Raw genomic sequence first — 27,003 nt, 5'->3', positions numbered from 1 at the left:
ACCAACCCAAGCCTGAGCACAAGGTGTCAGTAAAGGCTTGCTAAATAAATGGAATATCACTCCTCTCCAGAGAGCTCATAGTCATCCCCCAAAACCCAGCTCAAATGCCCCTTCCCAGAAGCTCTCACTTCCCACTCTCATCTTCCCTCACCCGCTTCATTGGTGACTCAAAGCATGGAACATACCCCTTGATGATAGTACACGTCACACTGTATTTTTGTGAGCACCTTAATGTGGTTTCCCCAGCTCTCTATGGCTGACTAGGACCTCTCAAGTGCCAGGCCCAGGTCTGTCCATCTCCATGCCTACAGGGCCTGGGCCAGAGAAGGGGCTGAAGAAATAGTTTTTGGTGAGCTTCTGGGTCCTGTGAGGGACCTTACTCCATGCCCAGCTGAGCTGAGCTCTAATTCTCTGCATGCTTTGGGGTTGGTGGGGCTCCTGGTGCCCTGGACACAATGGCAAACATGAAAGCTGCCCAGGCCCTGGAGGACTTAGCGACCCTGCCTCTGCCATTTGGCTGTGAGTTTCTGTAGGAGCTCATGTGGTCGTCGGCGGAACTTCTTCTGGGTGAAGTAGAAGAGGATGGGGTCCAGCACGCTGTTGGCGCTGGCAAACGGCCGTGTGCCTTTATAGGCCGCTGCAAAGGCCTCCAACACAGGGCAGGGGACGCCTGGCGTTGAGCGCACTGCCAGGTAGGCTGTCTTGGTGATGTGGAAAGGCAGGAAGCTGATGGCAAAGGCAGCGGCCACCACCACCGCCATGCGGGCTGCCTTGCCACGCCGCTCCTGGGCCACAGGCTCTGCTGGGCCATCCTGGCGGCACAAGCGGCGGGCCAGGAGACAGTAGCAGGCCAGCAGGGCAGCAAAGGGCAGCAGGAAGCCGATGACAGTGAGAGCCATGCCATAGGGCATATAGCGGGTGGCCAGGGCAGGCGGGCTGAGGTCATAGCAGACGGTGCGGTTACGCTGGATGCCTGTGGCAGCAAAGACAGCTGTGGGCAGGGACTGGGTTGTCACAGCCAGCCACACGGCTACACACACTAGCCAGGCGGCCCGGCGGCCCCCACGTTTGTGCCAGGGGGCCAGCGGGTGGCAGATGCCCAGGTAGCGCTGGAAGCTGATGCAGGTGAGGAAGAGGATGCTGCCATGCAGATTGGCGTAGAAGAGGAAGCGGACCAGGCGGCAGGCGAAGTCGCCAAAGGGCCAGTGGTCACCTTGGGCATAGTTGTAGATGAGCAGGGGCAGGGAGCAGGCATACAGTAGGTCGGCCAGGGCGAGGTTTAGGGTATACACAGCCGTGCGAGTCAGGGCCCGGCGGGACGTGCAGATCTGGGTAATGACACAGACGTTCAGCGGCAGGCCAGCCGCCAGCACCGCCGAATACACAGGTGGCAGCAGCAGTCGCTTGAAGTTCTCGCGGTAGACACAGGTGGTGGGTGGCAAGCCCAGAGCCTGTCCTGTGCCATTGTCCCACTCCATGGCTGCTCAGGTGAGTTTCCTATGTTCAGGGAGGCTGGGAAAGCAATACACAGCCTGTCAGTGACATGCTCACTCACCACCCAGCAGGCCCTGCCCCTCCTCGGGCCCTGATCTCCGTGTCTGAACAGTGAGGGCACCAACTTTGTCAACTCTGCTACTCTAACCACCCCATGAAGCCCCACAGAGCCCTCACTTCGAGAAAATTTGTGATACAATAAAGCTCACGCTTGGGAACAATCTGATTCATTTTGTGTGTGTGTGTGTGTATGTATATATGTGTGTGTGTGTATATATATATATTTTTTTAAATTTTTTTTTCCTTCAGCCTTCCAAGTGAACTTCTATTCATTCTTCAAAGCCCTGATCATATGTTTCTTTCTCTGTTAGTGGAGATTGATGGACTTGGGTTTGAATTCCAACTCTGTTATGTATTTGCTATGTGACTTTGAGGTGATGATTTCATTTCACCTAAGAAAAGGGGGAATGTGGCGCCTGCCTCTCAGGGATGTCAAGAGGTTAGAAGCGCTAAATCATGCTGTGCAGGGCTGCCAGGGGCTCCCTGGGGTGTGGAGACTCTGGTCATGGTGGATCCGCATGTCTCTCACAGACTGGGACCTGCCTGAGGAGAGGGGCCAGGTCCGGTGTCTCTCTGGTCTTAGTCCAGGGTGTGGGGCAGAAAGGGCCCTGATAACTCTTAGTTAACCAATATGAAGGGTCCACACACCAGGGGCTCACTGAGGACCGCACCCATCTCCTCAGCCTGAACTCCACCTTTCAAAGCCATGGTTCTTCTGGCAGAGGTCTTGTTATCTGTAAAATAGGGGAAGGAGGTGATACCCAGTTCCCCAAGGCCTGGTTCCACTTGAGGCTACAAAGGCAGGTTTGGCAGAGCCTCTGACAACACAGCGCCTGCTAGTGCCCAGAGTGAAAACAACGTCCCTGAAGGCGGATGGGTGAGGGACCAAGTCATCTGTTTACTTTACAGAGATGGAAATCCAGGCACAGTGAGGGGCAGGGACTGCTCCTTTCTTCGTGAGTCAGAGCAGAGTCAGAACCAGAACCCAACTGCCCAGTCCAGAAAAGGCAGCTTAGTGTAGCCCACAGACATGGGATGTAGAGTTTACATGACCAACTTCAGAGCTAGGCAGGCCTGGGTTTAAATGTTGCTCCCCCACTTACGTGCTGTGTGAAACAGGTCATGTCACAGTGTCTTCATAAGTGATGTGGCCAGCGTCCTCATCAGTGAAATGTGTGGTGATGACATTCAGTAGTGCTCAATAAATGCCATGCCATTGCATTCTACATCTTGTCCCTCCTCTCATTCTTTCGGGCTGGGTTTTGGGAGAGCCAGCAGCACAAATACCCTAAGGGGTTCCCTGATGGGGTAAGTCTGACTGCTAGACACTCACCTCTAAACTGACATTGCCATATTACTGGTGTCTAGAGAAAATTTACAACTAAAATCCAATGGGCCTTTGAGATAATGAATCTAATCCTCCTCCTTTCCCATTTTACAGACGGGAAAAATTGAGGCCCAGAAAAAATATGAAGTCCTGCAAATGCACTCAGTGGGTGGTAAAGGGTTCAGGCAAAGTATATGGACTCTGGTCCAGATGCTTAGGTTCAAGTCTCAGCTATGCCACGGATGAGCTATGTGGTCTTGGGCATACTAGTTAACCTCTGTCCTCCAGATTCCCCATCTGTAAAATGAGATGAGATAGTACCTGCCTTATAAGATTGTTGTGAAGATCAGTGCCTGGCATGGGGCCAAGTGTTTTCTGTTCTTAATATACCTACTAAGTAAGGTTATGGGATTTAAAAAAGTTATATTAGAGAAAAATACATTCTTCCCAACTTACAATTTCATTTTGGTGAAGCTATTTTACCCCAATTCTGGGCAAAATGATAATGTTGGATTCTCTGTCTGCAGCCCACATCCCATGTCACCCTCAGTTACCAAAGATTCTTTGTGGGGCTTTAGACCGTATGCTAGGAGTGCTGGGTGCCCAGCTAGGACAAGGTAGGAACGACGAGGAGACCAGAGGAAGAAACATAGCAGCCCCCAACAGCATAGCCATGAAGCCAGGATGAGCACAGGCAGAGAACATCCGCTCATCTCTTCATTCATTGGTTCGGGCCATTCTCATTCACATGTTCATTCTCTTGTTTCCACATGACAGGGATTCACTGAGTCCTCTCTACCAGCTAGATACATGAGGGCATAGTGTATAGGTGGACATGGAGATATGGGGATACAGATACAGATATGCTAGTCTGATGGAGGAGACCAGTGTGAACCACCTGGTGGAAGAGACTTTTCAGAGCAGAATGAAAGACAGAGCAAGGCCTGGGTGGTTGACCAGGATTTCCATGGGTGGAGAAGGGTGGGAGGACACTCTGGGTGAGGAGGAAGGTTGAGGGACACAGCACCCCTCTACCATGTTCCCCTCCTCACCATAACCCTCTGTTCTTGCAGACCAATCTCCTCTCACACAGGGTCTGACAAAGAAATCTGAGGAAAAAGAAAACTGCTGGTTCCGTGGGGCTGGCCTTTGAGACGAAGCCTCTGCCCCTCCCTGACCCCTCTCCTCACACAGGGTCTGAGGAGACCAGTCTGCAAGGGAAGAGGGTTGTGGTGAGGAGGAGAACATGTTAGAGGGGTGCTGCCTCCCTCAACCTTCCTTTGGGAGGCCTTCACCCTCAGATCCCACCCCCAGGGACAGCCCTCTGTCTCAGATGAGTGGGGACAGCAGTCTGCCACTCGCACACCCTGGTGAGACTGATCCTCCTGGGACCCCCTCCCCTCCCCCTTGGAAGGAGGCAGAGGGCTGCAGGAGGGGATCCAGTGCACAGCTGTCTGGGAAAACCTTCAGGGCTGTGTCAGGAAAGAGGCCTGACCATCACCCCGGCTCCTTTGTCTATTTTCTGAGGACCTAGGAGAGCTGAGCTGTTCTCCCAGTTCCTGGCAGGGGCTGGCCTCAAGGAGGGTGCTCTTGGCTCCCACCTCCAGGCAGCAGCTGACCTTGGCGCTGACATCTGTCACTAGCTCTTGGGTCCTAAGTTCTGGACCAGACCAGACCCCAGCCTCTTCCTGGGCTGGACTCTGCCCATGGTGCGGGGGGCTTGCTAACAAGTGGCTCTGACTACATCCTTCTCTCCATTCCTCTGCCCTTTGGGGGAAAGGCCCAAACCCTTTTCCTGACATTCAAGACCCCTGCCAAGCCCTCCAGCCCTATCTGAAGTACACCAGGGCCACTCTGCCCTTGCCCCTTCCTCTTTCGTCACACATTCCCAAGACGTGGAGACTCCTACATAGCCAGTGGCAGCCAGAGAGCCAGACTCCCTCTCCAGCCTCCCCATCTCCACTGTTCCCTTCACACAAAGTGCCATCCAACTAATCTCCATTTATCAAAACCCTAAGTATCTATCTAGCTCCAGATCTCACCTTGCTTCTTCCTTTTTTTATCCCCCCAGCTGGGTGGAATCCCTTCCTCTGGGCCTCCTAACTCTGTGGGCCTCCTTTAACCCAGCCTTCCCGCCCAAAGTCACAGTTCCTTGTGTCCACCCGCCCCCCACCCCCCACAACCCCTGCACTGGCCCATGGCCCCAAGATGCACTGACACTCACAGGCAGCCTCCTGTCCCTGCAGCACGCTGGTGGTCCCAAGTGTGTCGGGGCAAAGGGAAGCCAGACCTGAGGCTCCCCACTCTCCTGCCCTCAGCTAGGCTGCAGCTCATCTGACAGGGTGAGCAGCTTCCTCTGTTTCCTGGCAGGACTGTCTCTGACTAAAAGAGTCTCTGTGGGGGCCACCGGCTCCCTGCCATCCCCAACACCACGCCCAGCGCCTGGCGGAAACTGGGCTTAGAGGAGTAAGGAGGTGGAAAAAAGGCGTCCTTCCCGGAACACTCCTCTACCCCAGCAGGGGAAAGAGGGGGATGGGGCAGAGGAGGAGGGTAGGGGAGAACCAGAGGCTGTCAGCCCCATAGAACCAGCAATTTTCTTTCTGCTCAGCCGTCTCTCAGTCTTCGCAGCTGTCAAATGGGTAGGGCAGTGATTAGAGAGCTCGTGGCTCCTCCTTTAGCTATAACACTCAGAGCCACGGGGTGTCCATTCCTCCTCCCAGCCATTCACTCCCCCATCTAGCCTTCCTTCCCTCATTCAATAGCTCACTCACCAACATGGCCATCTACCCATCCCTCCGTGTGGCAATCCACTTATGTACATACTTACTCAGCCCCCTTCTCCCTCCCTCCTTCCCTCTTCTCCTTTTCTCCACACACATTTATCGAGTACCTACTATGTGTCACCAGATCCTCCTACGTTCCCCCATTTCACAGCGACTGCTTCTTCCACACAGCAGGTGCAGGGCGCATAAGGAGTGATGGACATGGGCTGTGGAGATAGATGTGATGCCCCTGAGGACCCAGTTGCCTGTGCCACATCCTCCCCATCCCCTCCTCACCACCAAACTGGCCTCAGAGCTGTTAGGAGACCAGAGCAGGAGATGTGGCTCCTCATTGTCCCGGGGAGGCCAGATCCAGAGTGGGAAGCAGCATTCCAAGAGGGCGACCTGGAGGAGGTAGGCTTTGATTCGGAGCAGCTGAGGTAGCAAGGCGGGTGGCAGGGGAGGATTGTGTGGGGAAAGAATGCTGCCCTGGGAGTTTGAGGCCCAGGTTCTTACTCCACCTTTGCCCCCAACCACTGACTAGATAAGCCCCTTCCCTTCTCTGAGCCTCCTGGGTAGAATATGGTCATACGGACCACCAGTGTGCTGGGAGGATAAAGTGCCACTCAGGGCGGCTCATCTTCTACCCTGGGAGGTGCAGAGGAGACTCTTAGAGCCTAGAGCATCAGAGCTGAAGGTGCCCTTAAAGGCACCGATCTCACCCCAAAGCCATTTTTACAGGCAAGGGGATTGAGGAACAGAGTGGGAACCCAAAGTTTGGATCACACTTAGAAAAATCAGGTTTGAACTTCTGATAAACACTTGGTCAGTTGTGCACAGATTGAGCACCTACTGCTTGCTTAGGCCTGTGCTAAGAGGTCACTTCTGCCAGCTGAGTGTGGACCTCCTGGTTGGATTTGACCTGTGCTGTGGCCCAGGAAAGCAAGGTGGCCTTCAGCTCAGCAGCCAGTCCTTTGCTGGGTCCTTGGGACAACCTCCCACAGTCACTCCCAGCAGGATGGGTCACTGTCCCAGGAATGGGAACAGATCTGAGGGCTCCTGGGAGGTGTTGTCCCCAAGGCAGGGCAGGGCAGGGCTTGGGTAAGAAGCCTAAGTGGTCTCAGTCCCTGCAACCTGGATGGATGGGAAACACAAAGCTGTCCCTATCATGTCTTATCTGCCCAGACGTGCAGATCTGGAGATCCCTAATCCCACTGCTCCGCTCAGATAAGGGCACTTGGACTAACCTCAGAGGGGAAGAAAAGGCTCATGGGGTCCCACTTGACAGATGGAGAAAGAAACTAAGGCCAGCTGCCCCTTCCCCACCCTCTTCTCAGGGGTTCAAGGGCATACAAGAGGCCTGGCCTGGCACCTCAACAACCACTGAATACCCATTACCCACTGGCCTTTTAGTTCTTTGCCTTCCTAACAGAGTCTAGGTTTGAGGGCTCTCAGGACCTTGGAACTACAGCATCCTAGGGCTTGGGACTTCAAAGAATTTAAGGATGACTGAATCGGAGCCAAGGAACTGCCCTGCTCTCACTGGGCCTTAGCTTTGCCCATGGACCTGGCTAGGCCTAGAGGAGGGGACGGGGCCTGGGAGGGAGCACTCAGGTCTCAGGGGTCATGGGTGCACCTGGGAGGAAGTAACCTGTAAAGCTCATGGAGAAAGCATGTCCACTGCTGGGCACTAAAGGACCAGAGGGACCTGGACACATAACAAGGCTGAAGAGGGCATCACAGGCAGGAGGTCCACTGTGGGCAAAGGCACAGAAGTGGGGAATGAGCTTAACCTCTGTGAGAAATTAATAAATATAAAAGCCAGAGCAATGGATGAGCTCTGCAAAGAGGGGGCTTCAGATGAGAGGCCTGAGAGGGGCTGGCCCATCACGAAACCTCCAACGTGGAGCCTTCTTTTGGCAAAGATCCTCCCTCCTTGGCCTCCCAAAGTATTGGGATTACAGGCATGCACCACTATGCCCGGCCACGGCCAGTCTCTCTCCCTCTTTCTTTTCCTTCCTTCCTTCCTTCCTTCCTTCCTTCCTTCCTTCCTTCCTTCCTTCCTTCCTTCCTTCCTTCCTTCCTTCCCTCCTTCCTTCCTTCCTTTCTTTCTTTCTTTCTCTCTCTCTCTCTTTTTCTCTCTCTCTTTCTTTCTTCTTTCTTTTTCTTTTCTTTTCTTTTTTCTTGAGATGGAGTTTCACTCTTGTTGCCCAGGTTGGAGTACAATGGCACGATCTTGGCTCACCACAACCTCTACCTCCCAGGTTCAAGTGATTCTCCTGCCTCAGCCTCCCAAGTAGCTGGGATGTACAGGCATGTGCTACCATACCAGGCTAATTTTGTACTTTTAGTAGAGATGGGGTTTCTCCATGTTGGTTAGGCTGGTCTTGAACTCCTGACCTCAGGTAATCCACCTGCCTCGGCCTCCCAAAGTGCTGGGATTACAGGCGTGAGCCACCGTGTCTGGCCAGTGTTGTTTCTTAAATGCCTATTCTGTGCCAGATGTTTTATCTGCAGTCCTGGGCAATTTGGTGGGGGGTGGATTATTCCCTCCCCTTTACATATGAAGAAACTAAGACTCAGGAAGGGCCAGTGAGTTTTCCAAGCTATCCCAGCCAGGTGGCATTTCAGTACGTTCTTCTTGACTCTAAGGCCCCCTTCTTCATTGTTCCCCCTAAGTTGGAGCTCAGATGCTCAAACCAGGGGATTCTCAGGGGAGTTAGGTCTTCCCTGCATTGAGACCCTGTAGCCATGAGATGGCACCAGCGGACAGCCAGCCCCACTCTGTCACACAGCCAGGGAGGGGTGAGGGCAAGGCTGGTCTGCCCACAATGGGGGGCCTCCCCTCAGGGCTGGCACTGAGCAGCCTCCGGACTGGGTTTCCGGTCTCATTTCCTCTTGACCCACTCCCCAACCTTCCTTCCACTCACCCTCCCCAGATGAGCTCAAGCTCTCATTCTCAGGTCCTCACCCTGGTCAGTGTGGTCACAGGAGCCACTGGGGACATGGCAGGGACAACAGGGTCAGCACCAAGCCTTATCTGTCTGAGGTAGAGGCCCTGGCCCCAGGTATCCACCACCCATCTCCACCCCAGGTACACCTTTGGCAAAACACGGCAGCCCCTCACCTCACAGCAGGGACGGCCTCTTCCAGTATCCTTTTTTCAGTTGGGATAACAACCATGGTGTCAGTTCTACAGCAGGAGCAATTCAGTATGGACATAGGAAGAAATGACAAGGGGCCCAGCCCTTCAGGCTGCTTAGATCCTATGGTCTCAGGATAAACTTTACGTGACCCCAGAGCCTCCCCCATCCCCTGAGGCCTTCATATCTAGCAGGGATGAGGGGATCTGTTGGCCAAAGGCAGGAGCTGGAAGCCTGAGTCACTGTCTGCCAGCCAGCTGAGGCAGGAACCAGCTCAGACCAAGCTGGATGTGGAAGAGGCTTCCTAACCTTGGCCTGCCTGCCTGCTGGGAAATAAAGGCCTGGAAACCCCCTTGCTGGGCCCCTGACCAGTGAGTTAGCAGCAAGGGCACAGGATGCCAAGGGTCAAGAGTTAGCTTCCTTCCCCTAAGGAGTCAGACAGGCTGGGATTGACCACCAAATTGCTGTGTGACCTAGGGTAAGCCACCTACCCTCTCTGAGTCTGAGTAAACAGGGCTACTTATGGTGCCTACCTACCATACAGAGTCACTATACCCTCTATGCCCCAGTCATCAACCCAATCCTGACTCTGGAACTGCCTCTAGCCTGAGGCAGGGTTGCCCTGGAGCCCACCTGAGGCCAGCTTGAGGCCAGGTTCCTAATGCAAGTGCCTCCCTGGCACCCAGACGACAGAGGGCGGGAAGCATAGTCCTCTCACCTGGAGGAGTTCTGGTCCTACCTGTGGCATCTGGCTGGCTCCAGAATGACAAACCTGGCAGAAGGGAACATGGAAGGCAGGGGCTCTGATTTCTCTTCTCCTTTCCCACTTCCCCTTCTCACTTCCCGCTCAACAGGAATTAAATCTAAAACTGAAACAGCCATTTTCAGTGAAAGGAAGAGGAAGCTGCAGCTTTGGGGAATTTGGGGGTTGGGGCTGCTTCCTTTGGTTTCTCTCCAGCCTCTTCAAGCTTAGCAAAGATGGAACTTACATCTCCCAAGACCCCACTATGTATGAGGGGCCCCAGCTGCCCAAGAGTGCACCCAGAAGCCCCACCACAACCTGGACACATGTATTAATTGAGCACTGATGATGAACCAAGCATTGTGCAAAATGCTTAATGTGCCTTGTCTCATTCACTCTTCAAAACTACTGTTTCCACTTTACAAATGAGGTGACTGAGGCATCGCAAAGTTAGCAAGAGGTTCTTTCTTGGGAATGTGAATGAAGAGGGTTAGAGACCACACGGCCCCAGTGGGCACAAGGCTGAGGGGTCAAGGGCAGCCCTGAGACTGAGGAACTGTGGATAGCACAGAGGCCCAGGGAGCAGCTGTGACAGGGCAGCCCCCAGTGAGCAGAGGGACGGCCTGTGGTGCCCAGCCCTTATAAGTCCACGCCTATAGGGCCACTGCACCTTCTACCCAGTGCTCTAGGAGATCCCCAGGGTCTCCTAAAAAACTCTCCCCTGGAGATAGTTGGAGAGGCTCTCTGTGCCTTGCTTGGACCACCAGGCCATCCCATTTGTTTGTCTCCTTGTGGGAGAGGCTACGTGGTTCTCCCTTCAAGAAGGAACCTGCTGCTTAGCTGCAAGTAGCACAGTTGGCTGATGGCCTCAGTTAGTGCCTTAAGGATCTGCCCATCCTCCCAGATAACCAGGCTTCAGTCTGTGGGGGAACAGATGGCCCAGGTCCAGCCACCTGGCCAGCCTAGCAGTCATTGTTCAGCCCCTCTGTAGCTTCTTCCCACTCAGTTCCCAGATCCGCTCTTATGATGACGACCCTGCCCTCTGATTTTCCTTTAGGGGATCCCCCTTCTCCCATCTAGAGTCTTGGGGATCTGGGAGTGATGGGTCTGTGATTGAAGCCTGCCAATGAGAGAAGAGTGAGCCCCTCAGGCCTGTAACTGGCTCGGGGTGGAGGAGTGATCTTCATTGCATGCCTCAGAGTCAATTCTGGTGCTTTTACTGGGGCATCGGGAAGGAGACAGGTCTTCCACAGCATTTGCAAAGCTAGTAGAAAGCGAGGCAGGAGCTGCTGGAGCCAAGTGAACTAAGTTCCAGGCACTGTCCTGGGCGATGGAGATACTGCCACCAGGGAGAAGACTGTCCACATAGAAAGCCAGGGAATGGCAGAGATGATAGACAGGGATGCATCGTTTCCTGAGAACAGCACTGAGTGCCTGGTTTCAGCTGTGCCTGAGGTTTTACCTTTGGTGTTATGAGCTGATAAACTCCCTTTTTGCCTCAATCCATTTAACCTCGGATTCTGTCACATGAAACTAGGAGTCCTGCCTGTAGATCTGCACCTTGTGCCCAGGAAGAGAGGTGGCATTTCCCTATGGGAAAACTGAGGCCAGTGAGGTTAGGAACTTGCCCAAAGTGCACTATAAACCCACCATGACACCCTGTTTCTCAGGAAGAGTAGCCTAAGAAAGGACAAAGAAATGGAGGTCAGGGGTCAGGGCAGAGAAGACCAGCCAAAGGGGCAGTGTCAGACTCCCTCCCTTTCCTTCTCTAACTGTGCTAGGAACTGGGGACAAGGTCTGCTTTGCCTCTGGGGCCTCAGAGAGGAGTACAGGCTTTGGCTCCCAAGAGGCACTGGGAAATGTTGGATGATTGGATCCAGTCTATAAAGATGAGTCCCGGGGCTCTGTCCTTGGTGCTGCCTGGTTCCATTTTTTTTTTTTTTTTTTTTTTTTTTTTTTTAAATCTTTGTTTTGGCTGATGTGGAGATTCGTCAAGCAGAATGAAGGTAATGGGTTCAGGAGTAGCACCTCTGAGACTACTTGGATCCCCCAGTCCCCACCGCAGGAAAGGCAGGCCACCAACCCTGCCAAGTGGCTATTGTGGGTTATGATCTTGCCCATTTCCCAGGCAGACCCTGAGGCCCGAAGGTAGGCAGTTTTGTCCACAACTCGTACAGGTAAGGTTTGGCTGTGGAGGGAGAGCCTCAAGGAACTCCTCCCCTCCCGTGAAAGGCAGCCCCTGCCTTGATTCCTGCTCTGATCGTCCCTAGCTCTTCCTAGGGCCTGAGCCCACCTGGCAGTGATAAGACATCCAGCTGGACCCAGGGGTCAATGACAGGCCTCTGAGTTCCAAACAGTCAAGGCTAGTGAGGCCTTAAGGTCATCCGACCCAGAGGTCTCCCCATCATCCCCCCAGAGAAGGGGGCTCTCTGAAGCCTTCCTGATTGGGCTTATTTGGCCCCTGCCTGCATACTTCCCATTACAGAGAGCTTACTCCTCTCCTAGGCCACTGCATTCCACCTTGAGAAAGCTCACTGGGAGATATGCTTTGTCACACCAAGCCCCGAGATCTGTCCCTAGTGACTGCTCTCCCACACCGGTCCAGCTTGCCCCTGGGGCCATAGAGCTTGGCTGCCCCAGGACACCCTGCAGAGATTGTCCCAAGACCATCCATCTATTGGTTTTCATTCTCACCAGGCAATTTCAGGCACATGTCCAGGCCCAAGGAGACCTAGTGGTGGATCCTCAAAGATGAGGCTGTGGTCTGTGACTGTTTTCAAACCTGAAGACAAAACCCTTTGCTACCCTCTGTCCTGTTTCATTGCCTGCCTGGGGCCTGTAAAGGGGGCATGGTCTCTTCTTTTGGGAGGAGGAAACTAAGCCCCCAACAGCTTAGTTACTTGCCAGGGCCACCAATCCGTCAGTGATCTTCCAATCAGCTGAACTGCCTGCCTCCAAACCCCAAATCTTCACCCTCAAACTGGCCCATTTCTGGCCAGTCCAGTGTGGGAAGAAGAGGGCTTTGTGGGTGTCTGAGGGGTGGCCTGGGAGGAAGAGATCAAAGTCAGGGGCAACTACCTCATTCAAAGTGCAGTGTAGGAGGTCAGCAGGCAACAGGTGGCTCCCGCTATGGAGTGTGCATGAAGAACACAGGACAGGCTGGGTGCGGTGGCTCACACCTGGAATCTAAGCACTTTGGGAGGCCAAGGTGGGAGGATCACTTGAGCCCAGAAGTTCGAGACCAGGCTGGGCAACATAGAGAAAGCCTGTCTCTACCAAAAAATGTTTAAAAATTAACTGGGTGTGTTGGTGTGTGCCTGTAACCCCAGCTACTTGGGAGGCTGAGGTGGGAAAATCGCTTGAGCCTGGGAGGTCGAGGCTGCAGTGAGCTATGATCACACCACTGCATTCCAGCCTGGACTACAGAGCGAGCCCCTGTCTCAAAAAAAGGATGCAGGACAGACCCCCTCAGGTGGTCACTTAAATGACACCTTCTCCATAGGACCTTCTCCTACCACTCCAAGCTAAAATTATAATCTCCTACCCAGCACATGCACACGTGTGATTCCTATGCCCCTTCTCTGCTATATTTTTCTCCTTAGCATTTAAAATCTTTTAATACACTGTTCTACTTATTTATTGGTTATTGTCTCTCTCTCCTGACTGGAACATAAACTCCACCAGGGCAGGGGTTTTCGTGTTTTTTTCACTGCTGCATATACTTAGGACAGTGTCTGGCATATAGTAGGTGCTCAATAAATATTTATTGAGTGAATGAACAAATAAATTCCAGAGGTGGTTCAATTATGTCTACACAGAGAGGACTGGCTGCACGGGGGACTTTGCTTGAGGCTGTTCATATAGCAAGCTGTAGTTTGTACTTAAGAGTATGTGTTTTGGCCGGGCGCAGTGGCTCACGCCTGTAATCCCAGCACTTTGGGAGGCCGAGATGGGTGGATCACGAGGTCAGGAGATCGAGACCATCCTGGCTAACACGGTGAAACCCCCTCTCTACTAAAAAATACAAAAAACTAGCCGGGCGAGGTGGCGGGCGCCTGTAGTCCCAGCTACACAGGAGGCTGAGGCAGGAGAATGGCGTAAACTCGGGAGGCGGAGCTTGCAGTGAGCAGAGATCCGGCCACTGCACTCCAGCCTGGGCAACAGAGTGAGACTCCGTCTCAAAAAAAAAAAAAAAAAAAAAAAAGAGTATGTGTTTATTGGGGATTGGGAGCAAATAGAGATTAAATGTGAGCACCAAAGGCCTTTAAGCCAGCCCTGGGGCTGCTTCTGCCTGGCTGTGTGTGTGAGATTTGGGCTGTGAACAGTCCCAGCTGAGAGGGGTGAATGAGACTTGGCCTGGCAGGGCTGGGCAGCCTGCATCTCCCTCCTGCCCGGTCTGAGGTTTTTCTCTGGCAGTCTCACCTCCCTGCACAGGATCACTCCCTCTGCACTGGGGACCCGGCCCAGAATCTTTCTGGCTTCTTTCCCTTCCCTTGCCAGCCTAGGCCTCCCTCCCAGGACCCAGGATTCCCATGAACACAACCAATCAATTCGTGTCCTTCATTCATGGTGCCACCAGACTGCTCCGTCCTGCACCGTGGGGCTGAGTAGAGCTGGAGGACATGACTCAGTTGAGTGCCTAAGGCCCTGCAGACCCTGTCACTGCCCCACTTGGCTGGGTCCCCAAACTTCTGTCTGTCCTAGGGCATCCTCTCTCCTCTCTCTTCTAAGCCTTGGCCCCATCTTTCTTGTCAGTCCCATACCCTCAACCCTACCAGCCCTCAACTCCTCCTTCAGAGCAGACAGGCTTTCAGAGGGGCTGCCTTCAGTTTTCCACTGCCCAAATAAACCCCATGTCTGCACCTTCTCTCCTCACCCCTCCACAGCCCCGCGGGACCCCAGGTACCGCCTCCTGCCCCCTCTTCAGCACCCTCCCCGTGCTGCATCTGCTTGTTCCTTCCCCTCAGCCCAAACATTCTCCACTCCCCAGTCTCTCTCTCTCGTCTGAGCAAAATGTCTTCCTTGACCTCTCGTGCCTCTCCGTCTGTTCCTCTTCCTCCCTGCACAATCAAGCTTCTGGAAGAGTCACCCACAAGCCCTGCCTCTACTTCCTCCCTGTACCCATTTCTCACCCCCTTACAGTCAGGCCCAGGGCAGAGCAAGGAGCCTTTGGGCCCAGCTCCGGGAAGAGCAGTGGGTACTCTGTCTTCTGGGTGAGGTTGGCAAGATGGAACCAAGGAGCGATCGACTGCCTGAGCTCCATCCACAAGGAAATCTCCAAAGTGATCTTGACAACACAGGCCTTGGGGAGAAAACAGGCCACTGAGGGTGACTGGGCTTGACATCCCTGAGCACCACTCAGGGCTGGTGCAGGGCTTGGGGAGGAGAGCCACCTCTCTGGCTTCCAGGAGAGGGCCTGGACTCTGCCTGGAAGGTGGGTGGGGATCAGGGCTGGCAGGGGCACCTCCAGGACGTCTGTTTAGCAGGGGATTAGGGAGGTGACTGGTTGGGATGATACCTTTGCATGGCTCATGACACTGGTTTGAGAAAACATCAATGGTTTCTGTCACAGAATAGGAGGGGTCATTGCTTATGGAACAGGTGAGGGTGGGGGTACACGGCTCCCCAGATTACTCCCTGGCACTGCCCCTGGGGACACAAAATGTGAGGATTCCCTCCTGGAACAGGTATGTCCTCAGAGCTCCCCAGAAAACCCAGAGTTCTTCAAGCCCCAGACCATGGAATTAGATCCAAATGCTCAATCCCAGCATTTGTACCCCTCTGTCACCCATCACTGTTCCCTCTGCAAAGCTTGGCACCCAGCAGATATGGGGGTTCCCGTCCTGACTCCACAGCTTATGAGCTGTGATTTTACCTCTCTGAGCCTCAGAGTATAAATACTGTCAACAGTCACAGCATCACTGGGGGCTCAAATGAAATGGATCTAGATCACCTAGCCCAATATCTGGTGCACAGTAAGTATTTGCTCAGTGGGGCTTCTATTATCGCCCATAATTTTATCATAGATCAGCCAAACTCATGAGAAATGACCTCCCTTGCAAGCCTTGCTCCCTTCCTTTCTCCCTCCCTCCCTTCTCCATTCATTCATTCATTCATTCGCCATGCATTTACAAGGAGTCTCACAATGTGCAGGCACCTCTCTGGACTCTGTCCTTTGAGGAGCCCCTGTTAGCGGAAAAGACAGATGAAGATGTACACCCATGGGTCTCTGGGAAGACAAAGGAGGTCTCCAACCCAGTCTGTGGTATCAAGGAAGGCTCCATGGAGGAGATGATTCTTTGGTGCAGTGTGGAAAGGAAAAGGCAGGTGCTCTAGGCAGAGAGACCTGCTGGAGATGTGGGACCTCAGAGTACCTGCATGTGTTTGTGTTTGCAAGTGCTGAGGGGCCCTGCAGGAGGTAAGACTGTGGGGTCATTAGGTCCAGGCCCAACAGGCCTCAAAATGACAGGCTACACATGTGGCCTCTGCGTTGAGGGTGCCAGCTGAAGAAAGTCCTCATTGGGAGACCCCTTTCTAAAGCAGGGCAGAGGCATGATCAAATTTGAGACTTAGAAGGCTGCTAGTTGGACGATGAATTGGTTGTGGTTAGATTCAGAGAAAATAGAGCCTAAAATGGGGTTGTGGCCATGGGATGGGGAGCTCCAGTGACCAGCCTGTGGTAGACTCACGTCAAGGATCTCAAATGATAGGCTCACAGCAGTCTTCCCTGCCCCCTAACAAGCCCTTACAGCCAGAGTACTGGAAAGACCGATGTCCCACACCAGCCCTCAGGCCACAGGTGGAAAACTGAGGTCCAGAGCAGGCAAGAGGATGCTGTAGCCCTGCATGGAGCTTGTGGGCAGCCACCTATCTCTGTGTCCTGTCACCAAGCCTGCTGCTCCAGCCTGGCTCTCCTCTCCAGGGGCAGCAAAGGAATGGCTTTGATAGCGGGAGACTTGGAGGAGTAAAAGGATGACTTGCTCCAACTGCCAGACCCATGCAGGCCCTCCTCCATCAGACAGACTGGGGAGGGGAGCCCTTAGAGCTTCCAGAGTTCTCTCCTCTCCTTTGCACCCATTTTGCAGTGAAGGAAACTGAGACCAAGAGAGGAGAGACATTCGGTTCCTGGGATAGCACAACCATCTGGACATGCGATGTCAGCTGTGGGAGACAGAATACCTGGCCCCGAGGCCTGGCCTTGCCCCTGGGCAGCTGGATTCACAGTTCCTGAGGACACTCAGCTGGTGAGGGGTGGAGCTCTAATGGCACCACCGTCTGGCTTCTGCCTGGCCCTCGTGCCCAGCACCATTCCCAGGATTCACTTCCTTTCCATCCTAGCCTGTGTCTGTAAGCCATGGCTGAGCAGGATAGAATAGGAAGGAACCGTGTGCCATCTGCTCCAGATCGCTGTGGATGTGGGCTGGTCCCTTCTTGGATGGAGGAGCCTAGGCCCCACCCTGCCCAGGGGAGCCAGATGTCCTCAGCACAGCTCAGCTAGTCTGTGCCCCACTGGCTCTTCCAGGGTGGGCTTGGGTGGTGAAGCCCCACTCTGGTTCTTGGAGTTTACAGACTTGACCTAGCACCCTGAGTGTCTGGTCTATGCTTGACCTGGACTGTACTAGGGCATGAGGATAGGCTGAGGGAGCGGATGCGGATGAGCTGATATAGCAGACACAGTTACCAGCCATTTCGAGTAGTCAGTGCCAAGTGCGTGCTGTCCTCTAATCCCACCTGGAGAGGCCAGCAGGGCAGGACTTGCAATTTCTCTGGTGGAAAAACTGAGGTCCCACTTCATGTCAATCACCAAGCCCTGTTTGTGCTCCATTTTCACATCTCAGACTCCTCTTCTCTCACCCCGTGGCCCCTCCTCCGACCTAGACCACAGCCTCCTCATGCTTTCTGGTTTTCCATCTCCAGGGCCAGTCCAGCCCCTTTCTGTGGCCAGATGGACCCTTGCTCAGCAAAAGTCTGACTTCACTGTTTCTCTTTCTACGCCCTCTCTATGTCTTCCCAGTGCCTGAGGATAAAGGCAAACCCAGTTCCTGTTGACCTCTCCACTCTCAGCTCCCACTCCTGCTCCTTGCACGCGATCTGCTGGGCTCTGATTTACTTTCAGTTCCTGCTCTTCTTTTCCCCCTCGTCAGTGCTGTTTCCATCACTGGATTTCTCTCTCCCCACATCTGTGGCTGGCCAACTCCCATTGTAAACTCAGGGATACGGGAGGCCCAGGTCCTGCCCACTGGTGCTCAGTGGGGACAAGGGACATCTACCTGATGATCCATAACCCGAAGTCCCAGAGTCAGTGCCCCAGAGTCCTGCCAGAACACAGGCAGGGAGGGATGGTTCCACAGGAGAGAAAGCTTGGTGAGGAGGTGACAGTGAAATGGTCAAGTGTATGTGAAGGTAAAAGGCAGAGTCCGTGAGAGGCCTGTTGAAGGATGGTGAACAGAGCTGGAGCTGCTCTGCATGTGCTTGAAAAGAGGCCCAAACTAATAATGATGAAAATACGATTATTGAAGACTTAGTGAGTGCCAGATGTGCATTGCCTCATTTAGTCCTCATAAGGACCCCGCAAGGTGGGACTGGTTATGATCTTCATTTTATACTTCTGGTGGGGAAACCAAGGCACAAAGTTTAGCTCAAGGTAGCACTGGGAGAAAGAATGACTCCTGGGCTATTCTGAACCGAGGCAGCCTGGTTCTAGAGTGCATATTCTTAGCTCCTACAATAGAGCAGGGCTGGGCTAGGAAGGATTTCAGGTGGCAGGGAAATCCAGCCCCTCTACTGCTCTGACCCAACCTGCCTGGGGCCCAGACTGCCCTGGCCTCACCCTTCCATCAGTCACAGGGCCTCATAAATGCTGCGTCCTCTAGGAAATCTTCAGGGATCAAATAGAAGGATTCCCTCTACTTCTTCCAGGGCCCTAACAGGAAGCCTAAGGTAAGGGACACCCTTCGAAGCAGAACTTCCCAACCCTGGCTGCCCATCCGATTCCCGGACTCTTTCTGGGGAGGAATGTTTGCCTGTCCAGCATCTCTTCCTATTAGGAGCCTCTCGCCCCATTCAGTGGAGATTTTCTTCATTCAAGGTGGTAACCAGACCCAGGATCCATCCAGACCCTTCGCCAGTGATTGGTTCAGGGGCAACCAATTAGAGTTTGCCCCAGGAATTTTTGTGGAATCAGCATGAAAGGTTCTCACTCTTTTTCTCCTGGATTATTAGCTGTGCGGACCATGGAAGCCTGGTGCTTCTGGAAAGAACTTGAGTGAGAATGTAGGAACCTGGTGGAAAGTCAGGAGAGAGCTGTTCATGGTATCCTTGTAAGTGCTGGATCTAGCCATGTCACATCTAAGTCTACCTTTGACTTTTTATTTATATAAACTGATACACCTTTTCTTGCCCAAGCTAGCTGCGTTTGTCTCTTGCAACCAAAATAACCCTGACCACCCTGACAACAAAAGTATAGGCAAAAACAACAACAGCAAATTAAGTAAGTTGAAATTTATCAAAATTTAAAACTATTGTACATCAAAAGACATTATCAACAGAGTTGGAAGGCAACCCACAGAATGGGAGCAAATATTTGCAAACCATATGTCTGATAAGGTATTAATATCTAGAATGTATAAAGAACTCCTACAAACTAAACAACAAAAGAAACAACCCAATTCAAAAATCAGCAAAGGACTTAGATGTTTTTCCAAAGAAGATATACTAATGGCCAATAAGCACATGAAAAGATGCTCAACATTACTAATCAATAGGGAATGCAAATTAAAACCATGAGATACCACTTCACACCCATTAGGATGGCTGTTATTGAAAAAAAAAAAAAAAAAAAAAAAAGACCAACCTAGGAAATAAGAAGTGTTGGTGAGGATGTGGAGAAACTGGAAACCTTTGCATTACTGGTGGAATGTAAAATGATGTGGCCTCTGTGAAAAATATTTTGGCTGTTTATCAAAAAATAAGCATAAAGTTACCATATAATCCAGCAGTTCTACTCCTAGAATTCCAACCAAAAGAATTGAAGGCAAGGACTCAAACAGAAGTTTATATATAAATGTTCATAGCAGCATTATTCACAATAGCCCAAAGATAGAAACAAGCTAAACATCTGTAGATGGATGAATAGATAAATAAAATCTGATATATATATACAATAGATTATTATTCAGCCTTAAAAAATGAAATTCTGATACATACTACAACATGGATTAAACTTGAAAACCTTATTCCAAGTACAATAAGTCAGTCAAAAAGGGACAAATACTGTATGATTCCACTTATATAAGGTACCTAGAAGAGTCAAATTCATTGAGACAGAAAGTAGAGTGGGGGTTGCCAGAGGCTGAGAGGGTGGGAGAATGGGGAGTTATTATTTAATGGGTGTAGAGTTTCAGTGGATGACTTTAAAAAGTCCTGGAGGGCTGGGCACAGTGGCTCATGTCTGTAATCCCAGCACTTTGGGAGGCTGAGGCAGGCGGGCAGATTACATGAGGTCAGAAGTTCGAGACCAGCCTGACCAACATGGTGAAACTCTGTCTCTACTAAAAATACAAAAACTAGTTGGCCATGGTGGTGTGTGCCTGTAATCCCAGCTGAGGCAGAAGAATCACTTGAATCTGGGAGGCAGAGGTTGCGGTGAGCCAAGATTGCGCCACTGCACTCCAGCTTGGGTGACTGAACAAGACTCCATCTCAAATAAATAAATAAATAAATAGTCCTGGAGATGGATGGTGATGATGTGATGGTTGCCCAACATTGTGCGTGTACTTAATACCAGTGAATTAATTGTACAATCAAAAAGGATTAAAATCATAAATTTTGTTATGTATATTTTATCATAATAAAAGACAAACAAAATAACAATAAACAAACAAACAAACAAACAAAACTTGGCCTTGACCAGCACATCTACTGTATTGGGAGACAATTCTCCCAGGGCCAGTCAGATTTCTGCATGTTTTGTGAGCAGAGACAGACTACCTTTGTTCCAGAGGATCTTTTCAAGGATATTTGTAGAGCAGACAGCCTTGGAAGATAAAGATAAAGATAGTGTCCCCTTCTGGAGCCAAAACCAGGTTTATTGACTGTCTGGTGGGCAGGTTTGCTGCCCCTTATAAAAGACGCGGATTGCCTAAGCTCCACGTTCCTTACCTTGTCATGCAAGCCATTGCATGTGCAGGTATTACCTGGCCCCCTTTGCATTGTCCTGCAGGAATTGGGGAACAAGTGCAAATGCTGATATTTGGGCTACTCTTATTGTTGTGAGGAAGAAAGTTCTTTATCTTTAACCAGAAGTCTTGTGTCTTCTGCCAGCATCTATGAAACTATAGGAGGTCAACTCATTGGCTTGGAAGTGTGGTCAAATCACAGGCCCTTCCCACTTTCTTCATACTTTTTGCATCGGAATATCAGGTGGGAGAAAAAAAAAAAGTCTGTATTTCTGGCTCATGCCTGTAATCCCAGCACTTTGGGAGGCCAAGGTGGGCGGATCACTTGAGGTCAGGAGTTTGAGACTGGCCTGGCCAACATGGTGAAACCCTGTCTCTACCAAAAATACAAAAATTAGCCAGGTGTGGTGGCGCATGTCTGTAATCCCAGCTACTTGGGAGGCTGAGGCAGGAGAATCGCTTGAACCTAGGAGGCAGAGGTTGCAGTGAGCTGAGATTGTGCCACTGTACTCCAGCCTGGGTGACAGAGTGAAACTGTGTCTCAAAAACAATTCTGTATTTCTGACATTATGATGCAGTGGGCCAACTTGGGTTTATAAGAATCTTGCCCTAGACCTAAACCCATGAAGAGTTGGTTTCCTCCTTTTGGAGGCTGCTTCTCCCTTTTCACTCCAGCTGCCAGGACACTCACAGTGAAGTTTCCCTGTTCACCTACCTGAGGACCAACATTCATCTCAACCTTCTATGTAATTTCTATATTCCTGCTCCTGGATTTAAAACAATTAAGACGTAATTCACATACCATAAAATTCAGCCTTTCAAAGTGGACAATTCAGAGGTTTTCAGCATATTCACAAGATTGTACAACCATCATCACTATCTAATTTCAGAATATTTTAATAACCATAGAAAGAAATCCTGTACCCAATAACAGTTACTCCCCATTCCTTTTTTCCCATCCCCCTGGAAACTACGAATCTCCTTTTTATATTTATGAATTTGCCTGTTCTGGATGTTTTATGTAAATTGAATCACACAGTGTGCACCATTTTGTGTCTGACTTTTGTTTAGTGTGTCTTCAAGGTTCATCCATGTTGTAGCATAAATAAAAACTTCATTTTTATGGCTGAATAATATTCCATTGTATGGATAGACCACATAATTGTTTATCTGTTCATTCACGCTGGCATTTTGGGTTATTCCCACTTTTTGGCTATTATGAATAATTCTGTTATGAACATTTATGTAGAAGTTTTTGTGTTTTAAATTTTCTTGTGTATATACCTTGGAACCAGGGGGTCATATGGTAACTCTTTGTTTAACCTTTTGAGGTGCTGTCTAACTGCATTCCAAAATGGCTATGTACTTTTTCATTCTCACTAGCAATGTATGAGACTTCCAATATCTTCACAGCCTCAGCAACACTTGTTATTGTCTGTCTTTTTCATTGTAGCCATTTTAGTGGGTGTAAAGTGGTATTATATTGTGGTCTTGATTTGCGTTTCCCTAATTGTTCCTTTTCTTGTGTTTTCATTCATATTTTACCATTTCATGGTATGCTCTGAAGCCTGACATCTTGTGGAACAAGTACCCCATGGAGTGGGAGAGTCGTGAGTTTCAGGGACAGATAGTCCCAGGTTTGAACCCCTTTGTATCTACTAGTTATGTGACCTCGAGCAAGTTATTTAACTCTCTGAGTCTCGGTTTCCCCACTTATTCTATGTGAGTTATAGTATTAACCGCTCTTGGTGTTGCTGTTATTATAAGATAAATATATGATAAAGCCCCTGAGTGGGCCTGGCACAAAACAAGTCCTCCATGAATCTCACCAATGAATCCAAAAGTCAGAAGGGGAGATTTACTGCCTGGGAGGAGACCTAGGCTGGGGATTGTTTAGCTTTTAATCTATCATCTGCTTTACTACAGCAACTTTTTACAACAGAGGCATTTCTGTGCCAAACATTAGCCTCTCTGTGCCTCTGTTTCCCCTCCATGCTATGGAGGTGTGTCTTCCTCAGAAGCATGGTGGGCCGCAATGCGAAGGCATGAGGAATGAGGCTGCACCATGCTGTCAAGTACTGGTGAATCTGCCAGGATAGGTTCTGGCACTTCCAAGTCCGTCTCTTGCCTCAACCATCAGATTAGCTGCTGCCTGAGGCAATTTCTTCCCCCCTCAGACAATGGGCTCTCCTCCTGTGCAGATTTGTCCCCTCGTGCCCCTGTCCCTCAATAGAAGGGACAGGACACTCAGGAACTGTGGGCTGATGTGAAAAGCGGGTTCCTATCCCTCTGGTATGACAGAAACAAGGTTATCCCTCACTCTGAGTTGAGATCTGCCTGCTGGTACCATAGGACAGCCCCAACTCCGTCCCAGGCAAGCAAAACCGGAACTGCCCTGGGAGTCAGGATGCCAGGCTCTGTCTCAGCTACTGCAGAGTTCATCTTCCTGGAGCTCAGTACCCAGCCCAGCCCCTGAGTTCCTAAGGGGCAAGTTGGACCCACTAGCCCCTGGGTCCCTGGCATCCACACAGAGCTGGGCACAGAAGCCACTGACCGAGCCTACACCATCTCTATAGACCAATGACTACATCTTGTGCAGACCCTGCCCTCCCATGGAACTATTAATGACAGGGCCAGCCCTGGGACAGGGGAAGCAGCAAGATATCACCCCATGCCAGGGCATTGGCCCTAACTAGACAAGCCAACAGTCAGAGAGGGAGAGTCAGAGCCTGGGCTGCCAGATCCCCACCCCAGCCTGAAATAGAAACCCATTTCAGAGACAAATGGGGAAATGGTCCCAAGGCAGGAGGGGCAGGGTGGGCTGTTGCACCCAGCTTCCTGAGAGTCTCAACGGGCCCCGGGTCCTCTGCTGTAATGGGCACCTGTTGCCAGGCTCCGCCGACTCACTCTAATGCTAAGGAACCAGGAAAGCTAGGTTCAGAGCTCTGGGTGTGGACACTGACAAATTACAGTCCCAGCTTCCACATTGGACAGGATCCTTTAATTTCTCTGAGCCTCAGCTGCTTCTGCTGTAAAATAGGAATAACAGTAATCCTGACTGCTTTCTTTTTCTTTTATTTTCTTTCTTAATTTTTTTTTGGAGACAGAGTCTTGCTCTTGTCACCCAGGCTGGAGTACAGTGGCACGATCTCAGCTCACTGCAACCTCCGCCTCCCGGCTTCAAGCGATTCTCCTGCCTCAGCCTCCTGATGCTTTCATTTTTGTGTAAAACACTTGACATATTGTAGTTGCTCAGTCAATGACAGATCTTGTTATTATTACCTAACTTTCTCTTTCAGCTCAATTTTGATGGAATGATTTATTCATCTGTTATTTCATTTACTTATTCGTTCAGCCAAACAGCCAACGCACACCTACTAGGTAAGCCACAACAGCTAATAAAGTTTTCAGAGTTAGGTAAGAATTGAAACCCTAGCGCTGCTGCTAGTTGGCTGGATAACTCTGGGAGAGCCATTTCCCTTCAATAAGCCTCCATTTCCTTGCCTGTAAAATGGGAACAGTAAATACCATTTCTGGAGGGCATTGGGAAGTTATAAAGAGTCAGTGGCACTCGAGGCGAGCAGTTTGAGACCAGCCTGGGCAACACAGCAAAATCCCATCTCTACAAAATATTTTTAAAAATTAGCTGAGCATTGTGACACATGCCTGTAGTCCCAGCAACTTTTAGGTTGAGGCAGGAGGATTGCTTAAGCCCAGGAGTTCAAGGTTACAGAAAGCAATGACAGTGCCACTGTACTCCAACCTGGGTGACAGAGCAAGACCCTATCTTTAAAAAAATAAAAATTCCAAAATGAAAAGGGTCAGTGGGACAGTGGTGTGAAAACAGCCAGTGCATGGCCACTGATGGGAAAACAGGTGGCAGTGGGCTATACAGAGAAACCAGGCAAGCTTCTGGCAGAACAGGCCATGCTGGGAGCTACTGGTAGTCGGGCCTCCAGAGACAGCCACAGGATAAGGCAAGGGCAGGAGAGAAGAGTCGGCAGGCTCAGAAACAATTGCCAGGTTTCCGGACCATGGCCCCTCCCTTTCTGATAAACTGACAAACAGTGAGGAAATGCAAAAAAAGGTTGTAAGAGTTTTAGAAGAGTCCCAGCCACACAGACAGTCGAGGGCAGTGTGGAGTTCCCCCCACCCAGCCAGTCATACACACACACACATACACTGGCAGCTGGACGTTCTCACTTTTGCATACACACCCAGGGGCTTGGCACACACACAGTTGCACCTTCTGGGGCACAACACTTTATGTTTGCAAAAGGCCTTCTTATTTTTCATCTCATTGATACTGAGGGGTGGAGAGGTTCCCTGAATCTGACCCATTCTAGAGCTGGCAAGAGATGAGAGTCCCAAATATCTTCAAGAGCCGGGACTGAACGCATGGGCTGGGCTGCCTGTTTTCTCTGTGTGGGTGTCAGCAGAGCTGAATGGCAATAGAAACTCCGGAAAAGTTTTAACCCAGCTCTCCGAGATTTCATCCTTAACAGGTCACACCTGGACTCAGGGACCCATTTTTTTTTTTTTTTTTTTTTTTTTTCCAAACCACTCTCGTGGGGCCAGCTCCAGGCTGTCTTAAGATTTAGCTGGAATGGCAGAGGTGAGAGGCTTCCCAAGGGTCTCCTCTGTGGACAATTATTCGGTCACTAATCCTTCCTACTCACTCCCTCAACCAAAGTTCCTGGGGAGTTCTGAGGGCAGGGCCCAGCCTCCTCTGTGAGGGCTGCTCTCCAGCGTACTACACTTAGCAGTGTTCACATAGCAGCGAGAGACCACTGTTGCCCCCATTTTAGAGAGTAAGAAATTGAGGCCCAGAGAGGAAAAGTGTCCTTGCCAGCCATTTGGACTCATACCCAGACCTTTGTGGCTCTGAGTCTTGCCTGAGCTATTCCACTTCTTCAGCAAGACACAGCCCAGCACCAATGTGTCCATCTCCTCCCCGCCCCCGCTGACCCCATCCTGCGTGCCTCAGCCCTCCATGCTATGCAGTCTGCAGGCTCCAGGCATAGTCAGGCGGAGGAAGGAGGAGGACCCCAGTGTCTGCCCCACTGCTGCTCTTGCCTGTGATGAACCTCGGTGGCTGCAAGTGGACTGCATGTACTCAGGAAGATGCTAGGGGAGCTGAGGGGCGTAAGCCCTTCCAGGCATGGACCCAGAAAACTCACCCAGGAGTTAGCGAGTGCCCTGCTTGCAGTCCGTGAAGTGCTGGAGCAAATTCCCACTCGCAGAGCAGCCCCTGCTACCAGTCAGTTCTATGCCTGAAACTGTCGCATGCAATGTCTGGCAGAAGTCTGGAGAGGCAGCAGATGAGGAAACCGAGAGACTTGGGGAGAGGAAGTAACTTGCCACAGCACAGAGCTGGCAAGCAGCAGGGCCAGGACTCGAATCCCGAGAACCCTGAAGCTCAAGTCCTTTACACCAATGCTGACTCATCCTCTACCCAGCTGCCCACAAGTCACTTTCTTCACCCTCTGTTTGCTCACCCAAACAAGCAGCATCACCAATTTAGCCCAAGTGACTGTTGGGAGGATGGAGTGAGATAACATTTCAGGACAAGGGCCTGGCACAGGGAAGAAACGAATTGGGTGGCCGTTTTCTCTCCTCCTCTACATTCTCACCCCAGCCCTCTCCTGGCTTCTCTGGAGTCTGGAGATGGCCCTGCTTCTGCTCATTGCTGCCGCAGGAAACCAGTAACCTGGTTTTCTCAGCAGTGCCTGGAAGGTCCGTTAAGAGAGGCTGAGACCCCGATATTAATGGCTGTGTTATCTGTGGCTCCAACCCTGTGGGCCCAGACAACTTCCACCCAAGGATGAGGATGGCACCGAAGATGGAGGGTGATCCTGGGGGAAAGGCTGACCCCAGGCGACCCTCCCCTCCGTAGCGCCAATCCGTCCTTGAGCTTGAGCTTAGGCTTTATGAGGAGAAGGCAGCCAGGGCGGCTCTACCTGGGCCCATGGTGGGCCCTCCCTGTCTGTAAGATGACTCATTCTCCCGCTTCCTCCACCTCCTTTTCTTTGTTACAGGTACTTATTGGTCATCTACTCTGTTCAGGTAGTGTTCAAGGCACTTGAGGTCAAAAAACAAAGTCCCACCCTTGAGACACCTGTAGTCTAGCAGGGGAGATTAGTTTCTTTTGGTAAATATATAGCAGGCCAGATAGTGATAAGAGCAGCGGTAGAGAAACATAAAGGAAGGTAAGTGGCAGAGAGCTAGGGGACTGCAGCCTCGGACAGGTGGACAGGCCCCATCTGGATTTGCCAGATCTCCCTCTCCCAGCCACCTA

The 27,003-nt window shown here is 51.2% G+C and overlaps 1 protein-coding gene across 1 annotated transcript; it reads right to left on the bottom strand.

Annotated features, from left to right (window-relative positions):
* Nucleotides 1–192: 192 nt before the first annotated feature.
* Nucleotides 193–27,003, bottom strand: P2RY6 (pyrimidinergic receptor P2Y6). Its single transcript, XM_050756244.1, is given in 3 exon segments — nucleotides 193–1,512; nucleotides 25,886–26,000; nucleotides 26,003–27,003. Coding segments are annotated over 3 exon segments (1,287 nt in total). The 5' UTR covers nucleotides 26,154–27,003; the 3' UTR covers nucleotides 193–491.

This window comes from Macaca thibetana, chromosome 14 (genome assembly GCF_024542745.1).
Source record: "Macaca thibetana thibetana isolate TM-01 chromosome 14, ASM2454274v1, whole genome shotgun sequence".
Classification (NCBI taxonomy): Eukaryota; Metazoa; Chordata; class Mammalia; order Primates; family Cercopithecidae; genus Macaca; species Macaca thibetana.
The sequence above is the reverse complement of the archived record's forward strand: the minus strand, read 5'-3'. Positions and strand labels throughout refer to the sequence as shown.